This window comes from Salmo salar, chromosome ssa15 (genome assembly GCF_905237065.1).
Source record: "Salmo salar chromosome ssa15, Ssal_v3.1, whole genome shotgun sequence".
In the NCBI taxonomy this organism is placed as follows: domain Eukaryota; kingdom Metazoa; phylum Chordata; class Actinopteri; order Salmoniformes; family Salmonidae; genus Salmo; species Salmo salar.
Window position 1 is genome coordinate 53118843 of NC_059456.1, and position 24901 is coordinate 53143743.

At 40.4% G+C, this 24901-nt stretch overlaps 1 protein-coding gene across 2 annotated transcripts in view; it reads left to right on the top strand.

Moving 5' to 3' along the window:
* The window catches only part of LOC106571582 (MAM domain-containing glycosylphosphatidylinositol anchor protein 2), a 419589-nt gene that overhangs the window by 376122 nt on the left and 18566 nt on the right, over nt 1-24901 (top strand). For both annotated transcript variants that reach the window (XM_014144813.2, XM_014144816.2), the window contains exons 13-14: nt 2981-3001; nt 9130-9285. In XM_014144813.2, the coding sequence (XP_014000288.1) occupies nt 2981-3001; nt 9130-9285 (177 nt within the window). The remainder of the gene's footprint in view (nt 1-2980; nt 3002-9129; nt 9286-24901) is intronic.

Genomic DNA, 24901 nt, shown 5'->3' on the forward strand with positions numbered 1-24901 from the left:
CTGACCTATTCACCGGACGTGCTACCTGTCCCAGACCTGCTGTTTTCAACTCTCTAGAGACAGCAGGAGCGGTAGAGATACTCTCAAAGATCGGCAATGAAAAAGCCAACTGACACTTACTCTTGTGTTACTGACTTGTTGCACCCTCGACAACTACTATGATTATTATTATTTGACCATGCTGGTCATTTATGAACATTTGAACATCTAGGCCATGTGCTGTTATAATCTCCACCCGGCACAGCCAGAAGAGGACTGGCCACCCCTCATAGCCTGGTTCCTCTCTAGGTTTCTTCCTAGGTTTTGGCCTTTCTAGGGAGTTTTCCTAGCCACCGTGCTTCTACACCTGCATTGCTTGCTGTTTGGGGTTTTAGGCTGGGTTTCTGTACAGCACTTTGAGATATCAGCTGATATAAGAAGGGCTATATAAATACATTTGATTTGATTTGATTTACATAAGTGCAGCAATGCAGTAGGCTATGCGCGAATGTGCGTTCCATAATGCAATTAGCGGGAAAACACTGTTGTCAAAAGCGCACCGTTGGTTTCTTGAGACAGTGATGAAAATATCCTTTAGAAAGTTGTAATATGACTAGAATTGTGCCTTTTGGCTACTGGACAATAAAAGAAAGTTGATTTTAAAACCAATAGATCATGAAAGAAATAGGCTACTGGTTTCAATGGAATATGGAAGCCTTTATAAAAGAATTGCCTTCACGTTTGGTCGTGTTTTGGCTTTATGAGTACTGTAGTACATCATGCTACAGTGATGGTGATGTGTGAAACTGTCCAGAAAGATTAAAACTGTCCTTATTGCTTTTATTCTCTCCTTTTCTGTCCACTCCTCTCTTCTCCTTTCTTCTCCTCTCTTATCATCCTCTCCTCTTGTCTATTGTCTTCCCCCCTCCTTTCCTATTCTCTTTCCTCCCCCCTCCTCTTTCCAACTTCAGACACTTTTAGTTATAGTCCATCATCCTCTCCCTTCCCCTTCCTCTCCTCTTTCCTCTGTTCTACTATCTCTTATTTCCTGTCCTTCTCCCTTTTATTGTTATGGATTGAGAAACAGCTGTCCTTGTAGCTAAATGGCAACAATGAGTCAGAAAAATGTGTTCTATTACATATTCTATAACGTTCGCTCAGGCCTTTCAGTTTGCCTCAGTGTATAAGAGACCCGACTGGCCCTTCAATTCTTAATCAATATTCCTTTACACATGTTTTCTTTGTGGGGATGATTTGTTATTGCTTGTTTTAATCGAGTGGATTCAAATCAATTCATCGCTGTGTTCCATCAATCATTGTTGGTGATGGGTTCTGACTCCTAAACTTGAAATAATGAGTCCCATAGTCAGGTTTCTAGACCAGAAGTTAATGGTTATTTGTACGAGGAATGTGTATAGTGGAGGCAATTAAGCTTGGAATGTACTGAGTAAAGGAAAGGCAATCACATGGTTGCAGTCACTGATAAGGGTGGAGAGAGGTGGTTTAGTGAGGAATGGGGGCCAAGGTCAGCTCAGGTCACATTAAGGGAGAAGGAACAGTTTATTGCCCACGTCACTTAACTTCCTGCCTAGCAATGAAGATGTAATGTTTAAAGGGAAGGAGGACACCACACGCAAATTGGGGTATATATACTGGGGCTGGTGGAACCATGTCTTTGTCTTATGCAGCTGTATGACCCAGTGGGTGAATAAACTTGGTTTGAGCTTTACTAATCGTCCGTGAGTTTTTACTTGGTTCATTTAGAACCTAACATTGGTAAAAGGTAACACAGTTGTGCAGTTAAGCTGATGTATCACATCTATTCACAGGGACAGGAATCGATCATTAAAAACGTCATGCATCTTCCTGACAGCTTAAATTGTATTTACTCCGCAAAACATTTACTGCAGGGCTAACTGGTTTATATTGAAACAAACCGTGTTTTTTTACCCTTGACGTTTCTGTGTTTGCCACGGAGCTAAACCCTCTGAAATGATCAATGAGGAATGTTGAAGAAGCCAGGCAGAGAAGAGGCAGGTGGAATGCATAATGACCCTGACGGGTATTTTAATAGAGGAACACTGTACTGGACTGGAGCATCCATCTTATGTGGAATTTCACCGCAGTAGTTCTTCTCGTGTTTATGTAACTGTCGTGATGAGGATGGTATGACAGACAGGTCACCAGTGGGTTGCCGGATATCATTTATAGGGTTGAGTTTTTCCTGTCTATGTGACCAGGAAAAACTCTAGGCCCTAGTTAAAAGTTATACAAGGCCTTACGTTTTTCCTCATCACTTCACATATTCACACATTCTGTGCCTCACATGCATTTAATTAAGTTAGGGCGCTTGTTAGTGGAAGTCACCTTGGTTAAGGACATCAGCAAGGCAAGTAAAGGGTAATAGTGATAATCTGTTTTATTTATAAGCTCATTAATGTGGTCGGGCTATTCTTAGTAATCCCAATCTCACACAGTAGATAGAGATAGCAAAGAGGGGGAAGTGTGTGTGTACGTGCATGCGTGCGTGTGGACAGATTTCAGATTTGTACAGTATCCTCTTATTTCAAATGTCTTTCATTTGTTATTGGATCCCTTCCAATATTTAACTCTGATAATGATTGTGTATGCTGCACTGGAGATGATTTCTCTATCAGTTATGACATTTAAAAGTTGATTAACATTTCCACTTCCAATGGGGGATTGAAACTCTACAGCTAATTGTACTCTGAGAGAATGTAGAAGTTGAGATGATGGCCATCAGGAAACAGACTTCAAAGTTTACCAGATGCTTCTTATTTTCAGTCATTACATCTTTCTGTTAATAACGTTAAGGTGCACACTGTTTGTGTACTATGACGTTATGATCTATTGTGAGTCAGCACACGTCAAAGACAAAACCCAAACCATTGTCAGCAAACTGCTGTTTAAATGATGGAACACTATTGTATTGTTTACTAATAGCTTTCTCTCCCTCTCTTTCTGCCATTTTGTTTTTCAGCTCCTGTCAACCCTCACCTGAGTAAGTGACAGCTTTATTTATTCATTAAGTCTGACCAATCACTTAGCATGTTTCTGAACTTTATGAGGAACATCCCTCAGACCTGAACTAGGCAGAGCTGATAAGCCCTGGGAGGAACATGGAGACTTGTTGGTTGTGGAGAGTCCTGTGGAGTAGTTCTACTGTAATTTTCTATATACAGTGAGCTCCAAAAGTATTGGGACAGTGACCATTTTTTGTTTGTTTTGGCTTTGTACTCCAGCACTTTCGATTCGAAATGATACAATGACTAGGAAGTTAAAGTGCAGACTGCCAGCTTTTGAGGGTATTTTCATTCATATCAGGTGAACCGAAATTACAGAGCTTTTTGTACGTAGTCCCACATTTTAGGGGACAAAAAGTATTGGGACAAATTCACTTATACTGTACGTGTATTAAAGTAGTAAAAAGTGAAGTAATTGGTCCCATATTCATAGTACGCAATGACTACATCAAGTTTGTGACTCTACACCTTTGTTGGATGCATTTGTTTTGGTTGTGTTTCAGATTATTTTGTGCCCTGTTGTAGTGGTAAGAGGTTAACATGTCTTGGGGGTATGATTTGTACCGTCTACACTTTAACCTCATAGTCATTTCAAATCCAAAGTGCTGGAGTATGGAGCTAAAACAACAAAAATGGATCACTGCGCCAATACTTTTGGAGCTCACTGTAACTACACTGGGAAGAGCTGCTTAATATTCTGTAGGAACAATGTGTGGAGGAGAGATAGTAATTTTCATTGTGTGTAGATGTGGGCATGGGGTGAAGGGTGGGTGGGTGTGTGCGTGCATGCATGTGTATAGTGCTTGTTAGTAATGCATTTCATGTGTTCTCTCCAATGTTTCGCACATTATGTGATAATCAGGTGCCATGTACATTCCCGCTACAGTATCTTATTACAGGAAACTCCACATTTACTACTTCCTACTTCACAAGCACTCATTTGCCGAAGTGTATTGTGTTAATGTGTTGGGTTAGCAGCCATTACCGCATACAAATCCCAAATATAATCATTACCAGCATCATTATCAAGCCCCCTATAGATCGCAGCCAATCTTATCTAAACTACACATCTGATCTGCACACCTCCTCCTCGCTGATCCTCCCCTCCAAACCCCCTCCTCGTCCTCCTCCCCATTTTCCATCTCCTCGTCCTCATCACCTCATTCCCCCCCAGTCCTCCCCTCCTAATCCCCCTTCTATCTCCAGTAAGGCCCAGGTCCATTTAGCTTAGCTTACAGTGGATTGACATTACCAGCGAGACTCTAGGGGCCAGACCCCCATTTAGATCTGCATGCCTGAAGGCTGGAGGGGAGAGGAGTCAAGAGCTGAGGCCCATCTCTCTCTTTCTGGCTGTCTTAGCTGGGCCACACACACACTCTCTCTGTGTGTGTGTGTGTGTGTGTGTGTGTGTGTGTGTGTGTGTGTGTGTGTGTGTGTGTGTGTGTGTGTGTGTGTGTGTGTGTGTGTGTGTGTGTGTGTGTGTGTGTGTGTGTGTCTTGCTCTCCCTTTTTCTCTCACTCCTCTCTCTCTCAATCACTCCCTCTCTCCTCCTCATCTTCTCTCCACTACGTGTGTAAAGCCTCGAGCTCCTGCCTCCACCGAGGTCGCCACTCCAAACTGCTCCCAGCTACCTTTTAATAAATCAATGAATATTTATCGCACGCTCCTGTATCTAGAATCTAAATGCTGTTTTTTTACCCACCCTTTGAGGACAGTTCTATTTCTAAATGTCTTCTGATTATATGGTATTGATCTCATATTATATTGTTCCATATAAAATAAAATTGTATTTGTCACATGCGCTGAATACTTACAAGCCCTTAATCAACAATGCAGTTTAAAAAAAAATTGTTAAGAAAATATTTACTAAATACATTAAAGAAAAAAAAGTAACACAATGAAATAACAATAACGAGGCTATATACAGGGGGTACCGGTACAGAGTCAATGTGCCGGAGTACAGGTTTGTCGAGGTAATATGTACATGTAGGTAGGGGTAAAGTGACAATGCATTGATAATTAACAGCAATGCAAATAGTCCAGGTAGCCATTTGATTAATTGTTCAGCAGTCTTATTACTTGGGGGTAGAAGCTGTTAAGGAGCCTTTTGGTCCTAGACTTGGTGCTCCGGTACCGCTTGCCGTGCAGTAGCATAGAGAACAGTCTATGACTTTGGTCTGAGGACCCATGCCAAATCTTTTCAGTCTCCTGAGGGGGAAAAGGTGTTGTCGTGCCCCCTTCACGACTGTCTTGGTGTGTTTGGACCATGATAGTTTGCTGGTGATGTAGACACCAAGGAACTTGAAGCTCTCGACCCGCTTCACTACAGCTCCATCAATGTGAATGGGGGCGTGTTTGGCCCTCCTTTTCCTGTAGTCAGCAATTAGCTCCTTTGTCTTGCTCATGTTGGAGAGGTCTCTGACCTCCTCGCTATAGGCTGTCTCATCGTTGTCGGTGATCAGGCCTACCACCGTTGTGTCGTCAGCAAACTAAATGATGGTGTTAGAGTTGTGCTTGGCCACGCAGTCGTGAGTGAACAGCGAGTACAGGAGGGGACTAAGCACGCACCCCCGAGGGGCCACCGTGTTGAGGATCAGCGTGGCAAATGTGTTGTTGCCTACCCTTGCCACCTGAGGGTGGCCCGTCAGGAAGTCCAGGATCTATTTGCAGAGGGAGATGTTTAGTCCCTGGGTTCTAAGTTTAGTCATGAGCTTTGTGGGCACTATGGTGTTGAATGCTGAAATGTCGTCAATGAAAAGCATTCTCACATAGGTGTTAATTTTGTCCATGTGGGAAAGGGTAGTGTGGAGTGCAATTGAGATTGCATCATCTGTGGATCTGTTGGGGTGGTATGTGAATTAGAGTGGGTCTGGGGTTTCCGGGTTGATGGTGTTGATGTGAGCCATGACCAGCCTTTCAAAGCACTTAATGGCTACCAAGGTGAGTGCTATGGGGCGGTAATCATTTAGGCAGGTTACCTTGCCGTTGTTGGGCACAGGGACTATGGTGGTCTGCTTGAAACATGTTGGTATTACAGACTCGGTTAGGTAGAGGTTGAAAATGTCAGTGAAGACACTTGCAAGTTGGTCTGCGCATGCTCTGAGTACACATCCTGGTAATCCGTCTGGCCCCGTGGCCTTGTGAAAGTTGACGTGTTTAAAGGTCTTGCTCACATCGGCTACGGAGAGCGTGATCACAAAGTTGTCTGGAACAGCTGGTGATCTCATGCATTCATTAGTGTTGCTTGCCTAGAAGCAAGCATAAAAGGTATTTAGCACATTTGGTAGTCTCGCGTCACTGGGAAGCTCGTTGCTGGGTTTCCCTTTGTAGTCCGTAATAGTTTGCAAGCCCTGCCACATCCGACAAGAGTCAGAGCCGGTGTAGTAAGATTCAATCTTAGTCAATATTGTTGATTTGCCTGTTTGATGGTTCGTTTGAGGGTATAGAGTGATTTCTTAAGTGTCCGGATTAGTGTCCCGCTCCTTGAATGTGGCAGCTCTAGCATTTAGTTTGGTGCGGATGTTACCTTTAATTCTGGTTGGGATATGTACATGCGGTCACTGTGGGGACGACGTCATCGATACACTTATTGATGAAACCAGTGACTGAGGTGTTATACTCCTCAATGCTATTGGATGAATCCCGGAACATATTCCAGTCTGTGCTAGCAAAACAGTCCTGTAGCTTAGTATCCACGTTATGTGACCACTTTCTTATTGAGCGAGTCACTGGTACTTCCTGCTGTAGTTTTTTCTCATAAGCAGGAATCAGGAGGATAGAATCATGGTCAGATTTGCCAAATGGAGGGCGAGGAAGAGCTTTGTACGCATCTGTGTGTGGTATAAAGGTGGTCTAGAGTTTTTTTCCTCTGGTTGCACGTGACATGCTGGTAGAAATTAGGTAAAAGGGATTTAAGTTTGCCTGCATTATAGTCCCCGGCCACTAGGAGCGCCGCTTCTGGATGAGGATTTTCTTCTTTGTTTATGGCTTTATATAGCTCGTTGAGTGCTGTCTTAGTGCCAGCATCGGTTTCTGATGGTAAATCGACAGCTATGAAAAATATAGATGACAACTTTCTTGGTAGATAGTGTGGTCTACAGCTTATCATGAGGTACTCTACCTCAGGCGAGCAAAATCTTGAGACTTCCTTAATATTAGACATTGCGCACCAGCTGTTATTGACAAATAGACACACACCATCACACCTCGTCTTACCGATGCATGGAAAACCCAGTAAACTGTATATTATCTATGTCGTCGTTCAGCCACAACATAAAATATTACCGTTTTTAATGTCCCGTTGGTAGGATAGTCTCAAACAGAGCTCATCCAGTTTATTCTCCATTGATTGCACTTTGGCCAACAGGACGGATGGTAGAGGCAGGTTACCCACTTACCAATAAATTCTCACAAAGGACCCGGATCTGCCACCCCTGTATTTTTATATGTTTAACCGTAATTTAACTAGGCAAGTCAGTTAAGAACAAATTCTTATTTACAATGACGGCCTACCCCGGACGATGCTGGGCCAATTGTGCGCCTCCCTATGGGATTCCCAATCACGGCCAGATGTGATACAGCCTAGATTGGAACCAGGGACTGTAGTGACCCCTCTTGCACTGAGATGCAGTGCCTTAGACTGTTGTGCCACTCGGGAGCTCGTTGGTCTGTTGTATCTCTGTCTTCTCTTCATGCGAATGATGGGGATTTGGGCCTGGTCTGGGAACAACAATATATCCTTCTCGTCAGAATCATTAAAGAAAAAATCTTCGTCCAGTTCGAGGTGAGTAATCGCTGTTCTGACATCCAGAAGCTATTTTCGGTCATAAGAGACGGTAGTAGAAACATTATGTACAAAATAAGTTACAAACAATGTGAAAAAACACACAAAATAGCACAATTGGTTAGGACCCTGTAAAATGGCAGTATCTCCTCCGGCGCCATTATAATGAGTTATATATGAATGTCCGAGAGGTGATAGTGTTAGGCTTAGAAAATAGATTTAATGGGGTCTCTCAAGTGTGTGCGTGTATTTGTATGCCTGTCAGCCTTTCTGCTCCCGTGTGTGTGTTCTCAAACTTGAGATGACGGCCAATACTCTTTGAGAATACCATTGGGGTTACCTCACAGTAACCTCTGAACTCTAGCCTTAGGCCTTCCCATTGCCACTCTTGATTCACAATCTATGTGTTTTTCAACAGTAGTACAACAGCATTTCAACTTACAGTATATAATACACTGCCACCATTCATGGTTCAATAGTGTTGTTCATGGTCAGAGATTACATTCCTCAAGCCATAGCTCTTAGCCTCGCAAAGCTACCTGATCCCGCGAGCTTACATTAAACGTTGCACAGATATCAGTGCAATGTTTAATGAAAGATCGCAGGATCAGGTGGCTTTGCGAGGCTAAGAGCTCTCTCTTTGTTAGAAACACATGCATCGACCCGTGTTGATTTTCACATGATTAACTTCAGCAGAATGTCCTCTTATAGAATGCATTGTATAGCAGTCAAGCATGGTCCACTCGATTGATTAATGGTCAGCTATCTGAATCTATTCATTGGGAGAACTCAGCTTTATTGCTCTCATTGGTGGACATGCATAATAGTACCCATTGACCCATGTGTTTATTCACATGATCAACACAAGAATACAACAGCAGGTCCCATTATAGAAAGTACCAGCGCCATTCATTCATGGCTCAGTAGCCAATGTCATCATGGTTATTTTATTGTGTTTCTATTTCCTTTTTTATTTAGCAAATATTTTCCTTACTTTTTATCTCTGCATTGTTAGGAATGGGCTCGTAAGTAAGCATTTCACAGTAAAGTCTACATCTGTTGTATTCGGCACATGTGACTAATACAATTTAATTTGATCTACTATAGCCATAGGGATACCATGAGGAGGTTCTATCTAGTTTAACATTTTTATGTCTACATTTTGACTGTGTTATGACTATAACAGTGTTTCTCTGTCCGTGTTTCATGAGAGTTACTGCAGCGTTCATCTATGACTTTAAAACCATAGACATATGTTGAGGTTCTAGTATTTCTATTTCTATGATGACTACAACAGTGTTTTCTTTTTGTCCCGTGCTTCAGGAGAGTTCCACTGCAGCTTCGAAGAGGAGCCCATCTGCATGTTCACGCAGGACAAGAACGACGACTTTGATTGGACGAGACACAGTGCAGCCACCCGTGACACCAAGTACACGCCCAACACCGGGCCTAGCGACGACCGCAGCGGATCCAAACAGGGTGAGCCAACCATTGTTGTGATGTCATTGGGATCTTAGGTGCACTGTGTTTTGGGAATCTTCAATGCCACGAAGAAGGTCATAAGGTAATTGTTTTGCCCCACATTTAGCTACATTAGCCAGCGTAACTAGCTAGAGTTATTTACATTTATTTGCAATTGGTTAGCTACCACTCCAGGTGGCTCCAGCGTATTGTAACGGTTGTCTTTCTATGTGATCTTTTAGAAATCTTATTTTAGTCTTGACCCTGATAGTCCACTCAGCACAGATGCTGTACTCACAACACACTACACATGGGTCAATATCAACACAATGGAACATGCAATAAACAACCTTCAGCGCTTTCATTTTCATGGTACTCATCACTCTCTCTTTCTCTCCGTCTCTCTATCATCACCTTCTCTCTCTGGTTTAAGTAAAAATGTAACATACAGCAGTTTACAATGCAAACACAGGCAAACTGTTTTAATATAGCACACATAGATTTTCTTGGAAGAGCAGAAAAAAGACTAACTACAAGCCAACAAAAGTATATATTTTTCTATAGTCGTGGAGAGAATAGTTTCTGTGAGTGGCTGGTTCACAAAAACTGAGAGAACAAAAAGAGATTAGAAGAAAGAACAAAAAAATAAATAAAAGGCCTCCCACTGGTGATAGTGAAGGACAGATTGAGTCTAATACTGTAACTTAGAATTAGGAAGTAATTTACTGCTGGCACAGCCAATCAAGGATGACCTGAAGGAGAACCACACACACACACACCGGTCACCATGGTGACTCAATCTATCTGACACTAGACACACGTCACACTACTCAGTCACACACACACTCTGTGAGAAATTGTGCTAGTTGGCCTGTGTGTGTCAGTCCTGAGGGAGAGTGAGCAGTAATCTAGTCTTTATTGGAATGCAGCTGAGGCAGTAGGCAGCTCTAGGAGCAACAGCAGCTGAAGTTGTAAATAATGTATTGGCTTTAATCACTCTAATGGGATAAAACTGTCCAGCATTTCATTACCAGCCCAACATTCCTAAGGGGCTGCAATTATCTGATGTCAAATTCAACAGAAGAAGAAATTCTATTTGATTTTGACTGGAGGGTAGGAAAGTTTGTTCTCCGTCCAAGCTACATTCCCCTGCCCCAAAGTGGGACTGTAGATAGGGTCTGGAATGAGACTTGCACCGTGCGAGCTTAGTTTCACTGCTGATTCTCCTATGAAAGTTTCAGATTACCTTGAGACATGACCATCTCGTCTGTCCTCTCTGCCCTCTGGTTTGTGTCTGGTTAATCTTACTAGAGAGAAAATAGGTCTTTAATGAAAATGTACTTTCAGTACTAGCTGCATGGATGGAGCCGCCGTATCCGTCGCATTGTTTTTTCATTAAGGATTATAGGATATTGAGGGCTTGTTACATTATAACAATCATATTTAATATATTTTTAAGAGGGCTTATAGCAAGAAAAAACTATGGGAACATAGTAGGTGATTTGTCAATTCAATAATATGCATTCCAATAAACCCAGCACAAACATTTTCTCAACGCAAATAATATGCTTCAGAAATAATAAGAATAACCCGACCACTAATAATATATTTTCAATGCCTAATTTTTATAAACACAAATATTCCATAAACCTCATCAATGACCCAGTAACCTTAAATTACCTTTTTGTTTTGGTTAAGGCTACTCAACTTTAGACGCACTCCAAAACTAGAATGAAAAGTCTCTTCTTTCTTTTCCCTTTTCAATTCCTTTTAGTTGACTCAGTTCAGTTTATAGTCTTTGCGCATTCAAATAGTATTTCCCCCCATAAAAGAAAAGGTAAGTCGGCCATGGAGGATCTCCAAAAAACGATAAGGAAAAACTGATCTCACGGTGTCTTGAAGGCACGTCTGCGCTCATGAAACTTTCTCCGCTATCCGTTTAGAAAATCCACAAGAAGGAAATAATCTTGACAGGTCAGGAACATGATCACAGTGCACAAAAGCAAATCTAAAGCAAGAAAGGCTACAGTATTTTTCCATATCTTTGAAATTGGCACCCCGGAGTTTCACCCGGGCCATGTCCGAAATCTGGCTTGCCTGCTACTTTCTTGAACTGCATACTGTGTACTAATCGTACTACGTACTATTTAGCACATACTGTTTATTAAAAAGTATGAAGTATGCAGTATGCCACGACGTACAAGACAACTGGGAACTCAGAAACAAAACAAGCCCGTAAAACGTATATAGGTAAAGAACTTTTTTGAAAGAGCACAGTTTGAAATAAAGAAAGGGAAAGTCAGCTGTACAACTGAATACCTTCAACTGAAATGTTTTCTTTCGCATTTAACCCAAACCCTCTGAATCAGAGAGGTGCGGGGGGCTGCATTAATCGACATCCAAACACAATCCTCTGCATCAGTTTACTAAGAACAGGCAGCAAACTGATTGGGTGGTTGTTAGAGCCAGCAAGGGGTGCTTGACAATTTTTAGACAGTTTTGCTTCCTTCCACGCCTGTGTACACACACTCCTTTAGGCTTTGGTTAAAGATATAGCAAAAAGGGCTGGCAATACTACTACCATTCTCAATAGTTTACCATCAAGGTTGTCTATACCTAGTGGCTTATCAGAACAATAGTTTTTCCACCTCTTCCTCACGAAATTGACCAAATTCAAAACATAAATCCTTCTCTTTCATTATTAGATATTTTATACAAAAATATGATGGTTCACTGTTCAATGTTATCATTCATGTCTGAGTTTTTCCATTTCACTAGTGAAATAGTTATTGAAATGATTGGCAATATCAAACGGTTTTGTTATAAAGGTGCAATGTTCCAATGCTCTCTGGCAGCTTTCATAGCTGGGATAAATTCTTCCCACCTCTGGTGCACAGCTTCAGAGAAGTCCTCGTTGAGGAAGATGTAGCTTCCTCTCAAGTTCTTGGCTCTCTCCAGAACAGCCATCTTGTCCTTAACCCTTAGTAACTTGACCACTATCGGCCTGGGTCTGTCACCTAGTCTGGTTACATGTTTTCCAGACCTGTTGCTTGCACTCTACCTCAATCTTCGTATGATTTATCTCCAGCTTTTCAGTGATAATTTTTCTTACTTTCACCTCAGACTCGGCCCAGTTCTCATGTGAAGACTGCTATGCTATCCACAGCAATGTTATTCCTCCTGGATTGTCCCTAGATCGTTTGTTTTCTCAGTCATTGATAGTAATGATTTAATGAGAGTGCTGATGTCGTCTTGAGAGGACTTACATTTAGTGGTCCTCTTGCTGCAAGTTTATTTCAGGACATACACCTCTCCCTGGGTAAACTGTACACTGTTCTTAAGGTCCTAGACCTCTCTGCTCAGATCGTCCATTCTTTTGTTAGTGGAGTTCATCAGAATTTGGACAAAGCTCTTGAAGCCATTTTCCTGTTGTTGTAACAACTGCTTGTAGAACCCTTTTTGTTCATTTAAAAGATCCTTCCCCTATGATAGAGAAACACCGTCCTCTCCATGACTCCCACCTTTGGCTTTGGATGCCATGGCAGCAATGTAGGCTAACGCTGGTACTCCACACCCTTCCAGACATGGCAGGTTCCAGGACAGATTTAAACAGCGGGGCTTTTAGACAGCCACAAGCCCAGTATAATCTGCGGACCCAGCCACAAAGGGATCTTTCCTCATTATTGCTGGTCTGCAGAGTGCCGACCTCTACTGGTTGACCTAGCCAACTATAGCTAGGCTACTCCTGACGATGTATTGCTTTTTTGCTTTTGAATCACTTTGTTATTAAAAGCACTATAGTAATTAAATCCATTATAGTTATTTTACCAAATATGGTTTATTTAGTTTTGTATAACAAAAATCTCTGACGAAAGCCAAGAGGCCGACACATAAGCTTCAATAAAAATAAAAAAAGATACTAGCAAGAGTGGTGTGCAGGTTTCTTTTTTCTAATTGTGATCATGCACCTGCAAAAAGATGGCTCAGGTGTGAGAGTGCATTTTTTTATGTTGAAATTTTGAAAGTAAAACACACCAATAGTAGATGTACCGATATCCATTTTTTATTAGTATTACAAACAAGAAACACTTTTCAATGAGAACAGAAATCCACTTTGGGTTTAAAAAAAGGACTTAACCCAAAACAGTACAAAATGAATAAATAATAGCTACACTGAACAAAAATATAAACGTAACACGTTTCAATACTTTAAAAAAATCTTATCTGTTAGTGAGCATTTCTCATTTGCCAAGATAATCCATCCCCTGACAGGTATGCCATATCCAGTAGCTGTTTAAACAGCATGATCATGACACAGGTGCATCCAGTGCTGGGGACAATAAAAGTCTGCTCTAAAATATGCAGTTTTGTCACGCAACACAATGACACAGAGGTCTGAAGTTTTGAGGGAGTATGCAATTGAAGGAATGTCCACCCGAGCTGTTGCCAGAGAATTTAATGTTCTTTCTCTACAATAAGGGGCCTCCAACATCATTTAAGAGAATTTGTTAGTACGTTCAACCAGCCTCACAACAGCAGACCACATGTATGGCGTTGTGTGGGCGAAATGTTTGCTGATGTCTACATTATGAACAGAGTGCCCCATGGTTGTGGTGGGGTTACGGTATGGGCAGGCATAAGCTACGAACACAACTGCATTTTATCGATGGCAGTTTGAATGCACAAAGATACCATGACGACATCCTGAGGCCCATTGTCGTGCCATTCATCCACTACTATCACCTCATGTTTTAGAATGACAATTTAGCATGGCCCCATGTCGCAAGGATCTGTACACAATTCCTGGAAGCTGAAAATGTCCCAGTTCTTCCATGGCATGCATACTCACCAGTCACCAATTGAGAATGTTTGGATGCTCTGGATTGATGTGTGCAACAGCGTGTTCTAGTTCCCGCCAATATCCAGCAACTTTGCACAGCCATTGAAGGGGAGTGGGACAACATTCCACAGGTCACAATCAACAGCCTGATCAACTCTATGCGAAGGAGATGTGTTGCGCTGCATGAGGCAGTCACACCAGATACTGACTGGTTTTCTCTAAAACGGCCACAAGGCGTGCCTCCCTGGCAGTCACCTTCTCACACTCCTTCTCCAGCATCCACATCTGGACCCTTCTGGAAGGGAGAAGAGCCCACAGCTGCACTTAGGGAGGATGAGTAGATGATGACCGGTGGGGTGATGCAGTGACAGCCCCCACAGAGCCTCTTCCATCACCGTATACCACCTCCAGGATGCGGCTGTGGCCTCCGCTCACTCTATGCTGACTCCGGTGGGGGGAACTTTCAACTCCTGAACATTTTGGAAAAGGATAGCTTTCAGCATCAAACACACTACATGTATGTCCTGTAAAATACCAATTGTAGTACATTTCTCTGGAATAGTTGCACCTTTCTAACATATATATTTTTACATTTTTGTCATTTTAACTGATGCTCTAATCCAGAGAGATTTACAGTAGGGAGTGCATACATTTTTCATACTGTTGTGTGTATATCTTCACACTTACATGAACGTGCCAATGAGGCATAAGAAATTGATGGGAAAGTGTTGTTGCTCTCAGGGAAAAGGGGAACTTTATTAGCCAAGTACAGTACAGCAATAAATGTCAAGATAGCATACAGTAGCGTACCGTGTACTTTTGCTTATGGTTCTCCCACTTCTTTTTCAAACATGCAGGTGACAGCTGCCCCTCCAGCTCTACTTTCTGTAGATAGCTAGACTGCCACATACTTTTTCAAAATGGAAGTGCCAAGGTGAATCAGTAATGAGTGCAGCTTACCATTACTTTCACCATAACAGGTTATGGGCAATGAAACTAGCTAGATCCATGCAGGCTGTAACCATTCAAGTATAAACTTTTTTTATATTTTTTGAATTAACTCCTCCACCACCCCACTTCTTAGTTTAAGACAAATGTCTTAGTTTTTTTTACAGCTATTTTGCTACATATACATACATTTTACATACATGGTACGTTTATATAAAGCACATAACAATAATATATTACCAAATATAAGCTCTTTAATCCCAACCCTCAGCCACTCTCAGCCCATCCCACCTATCACCATAGACTACCCTTGTTTGGTTTCCATGTGCCATATATTTTTCAATTGTGCTGTGATGTTTTACAAGATGTTTTAACCTTTCTAATCGTATATTATCCACAGATTGTGAGCTAAAGATAAACCTTTCTTATGAGTATTATTATATTATTTATTGACTGACTATGGCTTTCCAAATCACCCAACAGTGCTATTTGTAAGGTTAATTTTAAGTGCATTGTTGTGATTTTTTTTAACCATTCCTGAACCTGTGTCCAGAAACAAGCTACATAGGGGCAATACCAAAATAAATTATCTATTGATTCTGTTTCTTCACAGCAAAATCTACAGAGCCAATATTGTTGTATGCCCCATATATATATAGCATTATGTTGATGGCAAGAATTGTATATAATAATGTAAATGGAAAAACTCTAAGTGTTGAATCAAGTGTAGTTTTTTTGGACAAGTTCAAAACCATATGCCATGGAATCTCCTCCCATTTATTTTGCAACCTGTATGGTGCAGCTGTCAACATTTTTGTCCTCAGATGAAACTGGTATATTTTTCTATTTATGCCAAATGCTTTCAGCCAATTTGTATCTTTAATATATGGCAGGCAAACAAGTTCCCTACCTTCTCCCTTTTCCACTTACCTCCTCCATTTTTGTGGTAGTGCTGTAATCAGTTGGTTGTACATTTGGATTGAGCAGATATAAAAAATATATGGGAATAACTGCATATGTGACATAACTCCTCTGTATCTATTCATAATATCATTAATAAATATAATACCACTTTTTTCCATAAAGAATGTTTTTTTATTAATCAGTATATTTGAGTTTAACCATAACATTTGTTGTAAAATTTGTTCAATCTTTTCCGGAGGTCCATTTTGGGTTTAAGTATAACTTATGTATGAGTGAAGCTTTTAGTGAGAGGTATAAAGCTTTAATATTTCATAATTTCAGCCCCCCCAAACTCATATTCATTATATAAATAGGCAAGGTTAATTTGGTCTGGCTTAGCATTCCAAATAAAATGAAATATATTTTGCTCATATGATTTAAAAAATAAGATATCTGGAGTAGGCAGTGCCATTAGTAAGTAAGTAAACTGTGATCGGACGAAAGAGTTAATCCATGTGATTTTTCCATAAATAGACAAGTATTTACCTCTCCATGTTTGCAGAATCTTATCTATTTTTGCTAACTTTCTATTGAAATTAAATGTGGTAAGTTCATTTATGTTTTTTGAGATGTAAATACCAAGTATGTCTACTTCACCATCCGCCCATTTTATTGGTAAACTACAAGGTAGTGTAAACCCTTTATTTTTTAACGATCCAATAAGTAATATGGTACACTTTTCATAATTAGGTTTTAATCCAGAAAGGCTAGAAAAGTGATCAAGATCTTCAATGAGACTGCAGGGATCCAGACTTAAGAAAAAACTAGTCATCAGTATACATAGACACTTTTTTTAATCCCCTGCATTTCTAACCCCTTGATGTTCTCATTGGATCTAATTTTAATAGCTAGCATTTCAATGGCCATAATAAATAGATATGGAGACAACGGACAGCCTTGTTTTACTCCTCTTAAAAGCTCAATACTTTCTGAGAAGTAACCATTATTTACTATTTTACATCTGGGGTCGCTGTAAATAACTTTAACCCATTGTATAAGAGATTCACCAAAATTAAAGTAATCCAGGCATTTATATATAAATTCTAGTTGTACTTTATCAAACGCCTTCCAAAATCTGCTATGAAGTCCAAGCCTGGTATCTTCAATGTTTCATAATGTTCAATTGTTTCAAGTAATTGTCATATATTATCTTCAATATATCATTGAAGTGTATGAGGCCTCCAGTTTTTTACATGGACTGGATCTGTAGTTTTAGTAGTAGTAATGAAATCAGAACTTCTTGTTGAATACCTGAAAGTCTACCACTTGTATAAGAGTAATTAAAACATGCTGATAATGGATCTTTGAGTACATCAAAAAAGGTCTGATATACCTCTACTGGTATACTGTCAAGCCCTGGTGTTTTTCTAGACTGAAAAGATTTTATTGCCTCAAAAAGTTTCTCTTCTGTAAGTTGGCCTTCACACAGGTCTTTCTGTAAATGTGTTAATTTTACATTATTATTATTATTCATAATATTATTAGGAAAGACATCCTTACAGTTAACATCATTCAGTGGAAATGGAGGAGAAAATAAAACAAATGCTTAAAATATTTAGCTTCCTCTTTCAAAATATAATTTGGTGAGTCATGGATAACTCCATTTGTAACGAGTTTCTGTAAATTATTTTTGGTCAAATTTTTCACAATTTTCCATCCAATTCACTTTATTTTTGTAATGCATTACACTTGATTGTTCTTGAATAAGTACCTCCAATTCTTTTTGTTTTTCCTCTAACCCATTTTGTGCCTATATAGTACAGTTCTATTACCATCTACCTGCGCTGTTACCTCTCTTATTTTCTTTGTTAGTCTAATCTCTTTTGACCTAAACTGCTTTTGTTTTAATGATGAGTATTGTATTGAATGGCAGCTAAAAGTGCAGTACATTTGAAAGTGTCCCATACAATAAGGGGATCTGCTGTACCTATGTTGTACAAAAATAAGTAAATAATTAATTATTTTGTCTTAGTTAAGAACAAAATGGTCATCCAATAGGCTTTGATTAAATTTCCAATATCCCCATCCATGTGGGAACTCTGTAAGAGTTATATGGAGGCCAATTAGATGGTGGTCCGATCGCATTCGGTCTCCTATTAATACTTTTTATTTTTTTTATTTAAGATGCCAGCAAGAATGAGACCAGGAAGTAATCAAGACAGCTAGCTTGATTAAGCCTCCTCCATATATCTACTAGTTCTAATGTATCCGTGATCTTTCTGATCTCCTTAAGTGCTTGCGGGTGATAGTTTGTAGAGTGATTTCCTTTATGATCCATTGAGGTACTTAAAACTGTATTATAATCTCCCACCATAATAATAGATTATTCCGTTGCTTGTGAGCTCAATAGATTATTATATATAGTTTGGATCATCATTATTTGGCCCATAGATTAATTAGCCAGATCTGTTTTTGGTCGAATAGGTATATTTAAAATAATCCATCTTCCTAGAAACCTATATTGCATAGCATGAACATTACAATCGGCTCAACACAGATAAACCAACATGACAAATCAGGAGAACTAGAACAAAAGTGTGTTGGGACCAGCACCGCTGTAGAAAATAGCAATGTAGGCTAGTGGCGGTATGGCCACATGACTTATTCAAAACCTTTTTTTTGCGGCATTTCTCCTCCCGTTTTCGCCACTGAATTAAATGCCTGGTATTGACATCAGACCATGCAACAGTTTGAACACAAGCCCTGGTATTTAAAACAGGTTGCTAGCTAGTTAACTAGGCTAATGTCAAATATGAAGTTACTGTTTGAACAGTTATAACTTCTAGTCCTACTAAAGCATGTAACGTTAGCTAGCTAAAGGCATTACAGGCTGCAGATCTGTTTTCAAAGATGTAACGTCATGACAAAATAGTCATGGTCATTTTAAGGAGAACAAAAACGACTTACATTTGAACACCACCGCAGAATCTTCGCTATTCGCCATCTTCCAAGTTATGTTGTTGTTTACTTGAAGAGATCTAACTATGAAAACTCGCAGCCCAACTCTTCCAATGCTTTGTGGCTATGAAATTCCCGAAAAGTGTGCAGCGAATTCTATTAGATAAAAAGCCAAAATGATTATAACATCCTGGCATTTAAAGCATACTATATTTTATGTAATTCACATATACAGTGTAGTTGGTGGGCGGAAGCATCGTCTCTGCTTTAGTTTTCGAGATGATCAGTCTCTGCTAAGGGAGGAGCTGGTTTTTACATATTGTGTATATTTATTTATTCTGAACACAATTCTGTTTGTTGGGAATGTAATTTCTTGCATTTTTTTTTCATGTTCGCTACAGTAGCTGGACAGGCAAACGCTGCCAAGTACTAAACAGCAAACCAATCAAAACGTGTGTACTATCCAGTTACCATCTCTGCTGATCACGTCTGCCAACTCTTAAGTATCTAAGGTACTAAACACAACTGGTGACAAGCTTGAGAGAGATCTCCCTCCGACAAACTGCTATGGATAAAGTTTTTTTTCTCCTTTTGTAATCGATTTCGTTATAGAAATATGATCCCGTTGATGCAAGCTGTAAAATAACTCCTATCTTTACTTAGAATGCAGCAATCTTATCAATGTAGCTAGCTAGCTTCAACAAATAGACCTGTTGCTATAGGACACGTATTGTAAAGCTAATGCAGTCATCAAGGCAGGACTCACTAATTTCATTCATACTGACAAATAAGAAATGCCACATTACCCCTGTCAATAGGCCTAATTGGAGTTAGCTACATATTGTACACCATATAATGTGATATAACCAAAGATTGTTGGCATCCATTACTGGACGTTACAGGTTTGACTATACAAAACGCCACCATAGATTATTTAACAAACCTGGTATTGGCAATACTCTCTCTCTTCGTTCTCGATTCTGGAAAAAAGTGATCTTATACAGGATTTACTATATTTTATTATCTTTCTGAGCTTTCTCTGGTGTTTGTAGAACCACCTGCAACTGGACATGAACATGTATAAGATATACTGTTTTCCAGAATCGAGACCGAAGACAGTATCGCCAATACCAGGTTAGTTGAAGAATCTATGGCTGCATTTTGTATAGTCAAACCTGTAACATCCAGTAATGGATACCAAAAATCTTTGGTTATATCACATTATCTGGTGTACAATCTGTAGCTAAGTTGGAGTAGGATGCAGAGCAGCCTGCCTCTGTCCGTATCCTAGTGGCTGTACATTCTTAGTCTGTCGAGATGTTCAATTCTAGCTCATAAACTACAATCCACTCTCACTTTTGTCTCCCATAATCTATTCAGCTCTCCTCTCCAGTGTCCTGCTCCGAGAGATCAACCAAGTGATATTCACCAAGCATGTGCTCAACTAATTCCCTCACCTGTGAGGAGAACCATCGTACTGCAATTTCAACTAGCCCTAACATCACTATTAGACATTGAGACCACATATGCATATGCCTGTGGTCTTTTCTTTGTGGGTTTGTCTTATACAGTCTACACAGTCTAGTGCATTTTAGAGTTGAAGAGCACTAACTACAGATACACATGCTTGGAAGAGCATCTCAAAGACTAAATTCAATATAGAATCAGTCTGAGGAGGTGAGAAACAGATTGTTTTACTATTGTAACATGCGGTGATGAGAATTCTATTGTCCCCATCAGGAGCCCAGGCTTTTGTCATAGATGGTAGAGTTCTCATCTCTGGACTATGCATTCCGCTAAAGTACTTCTTTCTCTCTACATCCACTGGCTACATTGGTGACCAGGGTGGGATCCTTCCGATACACCTACGGGGCCTGGGCACACAAATGCTCCTAGAGGGGGTGAATACAGAAGCATGTGTTGATGACAGTTCTACTGTCTCCATTAGAGGCTCAGGCTTTTGGCATAGATGGTAAAGCGCTCATTTATGGACTGCAGCTTTGTACGATTGTGCCCCCCACGGCACCTCTTTTTCTATATACATAGATTAGTAGGATACACTATATTTAGATACTTCAAATTCTGCCTGAGACACCTTTTGATATTTGTCTCCGTACTCAATAAATGGTGAAACACTAAATGTGATGGTGTTCTTTGTTCAAATGTACAGTATGCATGAAACGTATATTATGGAAAACATGCCTCACACTCAGTCATAGTTCATAGTAGAATAATGGATTGGCAAGAATTTGGCACCGTCAAATTTTAGAAGGTTAGTAGGAAAGTTAGGCTAATCATTTCAACCTCTTAAATATATTCACTGAACATTTAGTATTTGAAACTTAAACATTAATTTCCCAACTGCTTTTTCTATAATCCTGCAGACTCTTTCTCCATACCTTATATTCCAATGCATCCAACGTTATGCATGCCCACCATGATATTGGGCAGCTACTGACATTTGAGAACTCATCTGGTTTACAAAACAAGGATATGCTGTGTTGTCTAGTATGCATATTCTATGCAAAGTATTTGATATAATGTTTCTTTAAGCCTGCAACTAGTTACTTGAAATTAGTCATATAATCATTCCAAAGCATGATTCAAAAATGTAATTCAGCAGGCAAATGTACATTTACAGTAGCTGGCTAGGATAGTCAAACTGTAATATTGGCTATCATTCAATAAATTGGCTAAATGGTCAACAGAATTACCTCTTCATACAATCAATACAATTTGTATTGCACGCTGCATATTTCAAGCGCACTCAAAACCAGATATTTATCTCATTTTAGTCTTTGGGAGCTCATCACACAAATACAGAAAGCAGCTCGAGTTTTAATTTGAGCAGACGGTGTTGAAATATACTTTTTATGATAATGTGCAAGAATTGAATGTGCCAACATTTTTATAGTCATCATAAGAATGTTTTACTATCATATACAAAAAAAAATCAGCTCCTCCCTTGAAGGGGATTGATTCGGCCCACCACCTAATATTCCTTCCTCGAAGGGGATTGATTCGGCCCACCACCTTATACTGTAAAACGTTCTATTTTTGCATACAGAGAATGTGTCATGTGAAATTGCGTTGTTAACCGCTATTCGTTGCATCCTCATATCTAATTAATCAGCTTTTGTCAAAACTGAAATGAGTATGACATCTTGTCATTTTTAGTATACTCGATTTTCAAAATGTCACATACTATAAAGCTTTCACAAGTATGGGTATTCGGACATTGCCCCGGTGTCTTTTGGCAAATCTCAATTATACTCCTCGTGTCTTCTCTCCTTCTCGAAACCCATTGGAGAAGGTCAGAGGGGAGGGACCTCTGGCTTTCTCATCCAATTGGTTTTGAGAAGGAGGTGAGGAGAGAGGAGTATGCAATTGAGATGCTCCCTTTCTCTCCCCGGTAGGCTATAGCAAACACAACTCTCCCCACCTGTTCGCCACTTCCTTCATTCCTACATTCTTGGGCGTTCTTTTTAGTCCACAATAGAGAGCAATAGTAATGGCGTCTTTTTGTAGGCACTAACTCTGCCATGGCTTGTTGGTCAAAGCCTTTGGGGAAATGAATAGGGTTTATGGAGAGTTTTTGGATAAACGCTGAATATAAGGTCTGTGGTAAACACAGGCTTAGGAGATCCAATATGTTTTGTTCTATGAGATAGTCTTCATCAACCAATGTCACTTTTGGATAATTTGTAAGCATTTATGTAATCAAAACAAACAAAGGCTTCATAATACACACACAGGTAATGTTAACTGACTGATATTATCTCATAGAACAAAATGTATAAGATCTCCTAAGCCTGTGTTAACCTCAGACATTTCCCCATTTATTGCCCCCATAGGAATGGCTGAATGAACCAGAGGTAACTCATTTCTGTTTTTCAGGGATATCCTAAACAGACCGAAACAGTTTGTGCATATATTATGGTCCTTTTCGTCTTTGGCAAGGTTTTTTTTGTCTGTTCGCGCACACATTTTTTCTCGAGGCAAGGCGGATTCTTCAATGAAGTGTTTGTTGCCATTCAACGATAGACTCATTTAATTTTTTTCCACTTGATACTGCACCAAACATCTTAGTTAGATGTGAAATTGCGCAACTAAGATCTCTTCTGCAAAAACTATTCTGATTATATCGTTGAATGACAAAGAATGGCTATGACGTCTCAAGATGGACAAATAGTATGCGAGCACACTCATTCGGCTAGGCACCAGCTGAACCAAAGCCTTTAGATCGACACACATGATATCTCTCCGTTTTCTGTCCCACTGGGCCAAGATAATACTATGCTACAGACTCCAAATACACAGACAGAGATGCCAAAATACACTTGTAGGGAGCGACTGTGTTGGCTGGATACAAGGTTGTCTTTTATGTGGTCAGGGTCCACTGAGTGAGCTTCATTGAGAACACATGCTGTCGGGTGTGGAGTTATAAGGGAAAGGGTGTTGAAAATGGTTGACTTGACTGAACATAGACAGAGAGATATCATGTGTGGCTTTAGTTCACCAACGAACAGACATGCTTACTGTACATTAGCTTGGTGAATGGGACCTACCCACATGCAGGGTTACATAAAGTGTAGTCAATTTTAATTGGTTTAGGGCAGAACAAATGTGATTGGTTTCTAAAAGTTCAGTGGGCAAAGTTTGCCAGATGCACACCTTTTGAAAACATGTTTTGAACTGAGAATCTTGTTAAATAAAACGTTTTGAAATCATTATTGTGTTACAGTAGTCAGACAAACGTGACAATATCGCTAAGATACAACTGGTCTGACTTGAAGCAAATAGTAAAATGTAGCAAGCTAGCAGCAACATGCTAAGCTAATCAGCGCAAGCTTGCTAGCTAAGCATTTAGAAACCTCTTAGCTACTACTGTTAAATTAATACATAGAGCTAGCTAGCTAGGTGTCGAACATACAAGTAAGTAATTTGCTTTATTGAAATGTTAAGTTGAATAAGCCATATGAACTTTAAAAAATGGGGATGACATATGCTGCCCCAGGGGCAACAGCATCGTAAGAAGCTAAGCTAAACAGAGCTAGTTGGTTAGCAGATAGCTAACTCTTACTAATGTTGAGTCAGAATAGAACTAGCTAACTAGTTAGGTTTCAAATATACCTGTCACATGTGCTCGCTCTCTGGCCTCTACGTCACCAGGCTGCTCATTATAGCGCACAACTGTCACCATCGTTACGCGCACCTGCACGTCATCAGACTCACCTGGACTCCATCACCTCCCTGATAACCTTCCCTATATATGTCACTCCCTTTGGTTCCTTCCTCAGGCGTTATGGTTTCTGTTCCAGTGTCATGTCTGTGCGTTGTTTGTGGTTTGTATTATGTTGCGTTTATTTATTAAAACACTCACTCCCTGAACTTACTTCCTGACTCTCAGCGCACATCGTTACATATTAACGCCTCACCTAAGGGAAGCATTAGGGAGTGTTTTTTTTATGTGTCAGTGGGAATGAAGTCTGGTCCGGGAGCAGCTTCAGGCTCAGCCAGATCGCCAGGCTCCCCTGCCTCCACCGGCTCGTCAGGCTCTCATGCCTCAGCCAGATTGCCAGGCTCCCCTGCCTCCGCCGGGTCGTCAGGCTCTCATGCCTCAGCCGGTCTGTCAGGTTCCAGCCTCCTCAGCCGGCAACAGGTTCCTGCGCATCAGCAAAGGACACCCTCTCCCTCTCCGGCCTCTAGGTCCCCAGGCTGCGCGTTATGGCGCACACCTGTCACCGTCGTTACGCGCACCTGCGTGTCAGACTCACCTGGACTCCATCACTTCCCTGATAACCTGCCCTATATATGTCACTCCCTTTGGTTCCTTCCCCAGGCGTCATTGTTTCTGTTCCAGTGTCATGTCTGTGCGTTGTTCGTGTTTCTTGTTTTGTATTATGTTGCGTTTTATTTAAACACTCACTCCCTGAACTTACTTCCTGACTCTCAGCGCACATCATTACAATACCAGTAACTCAG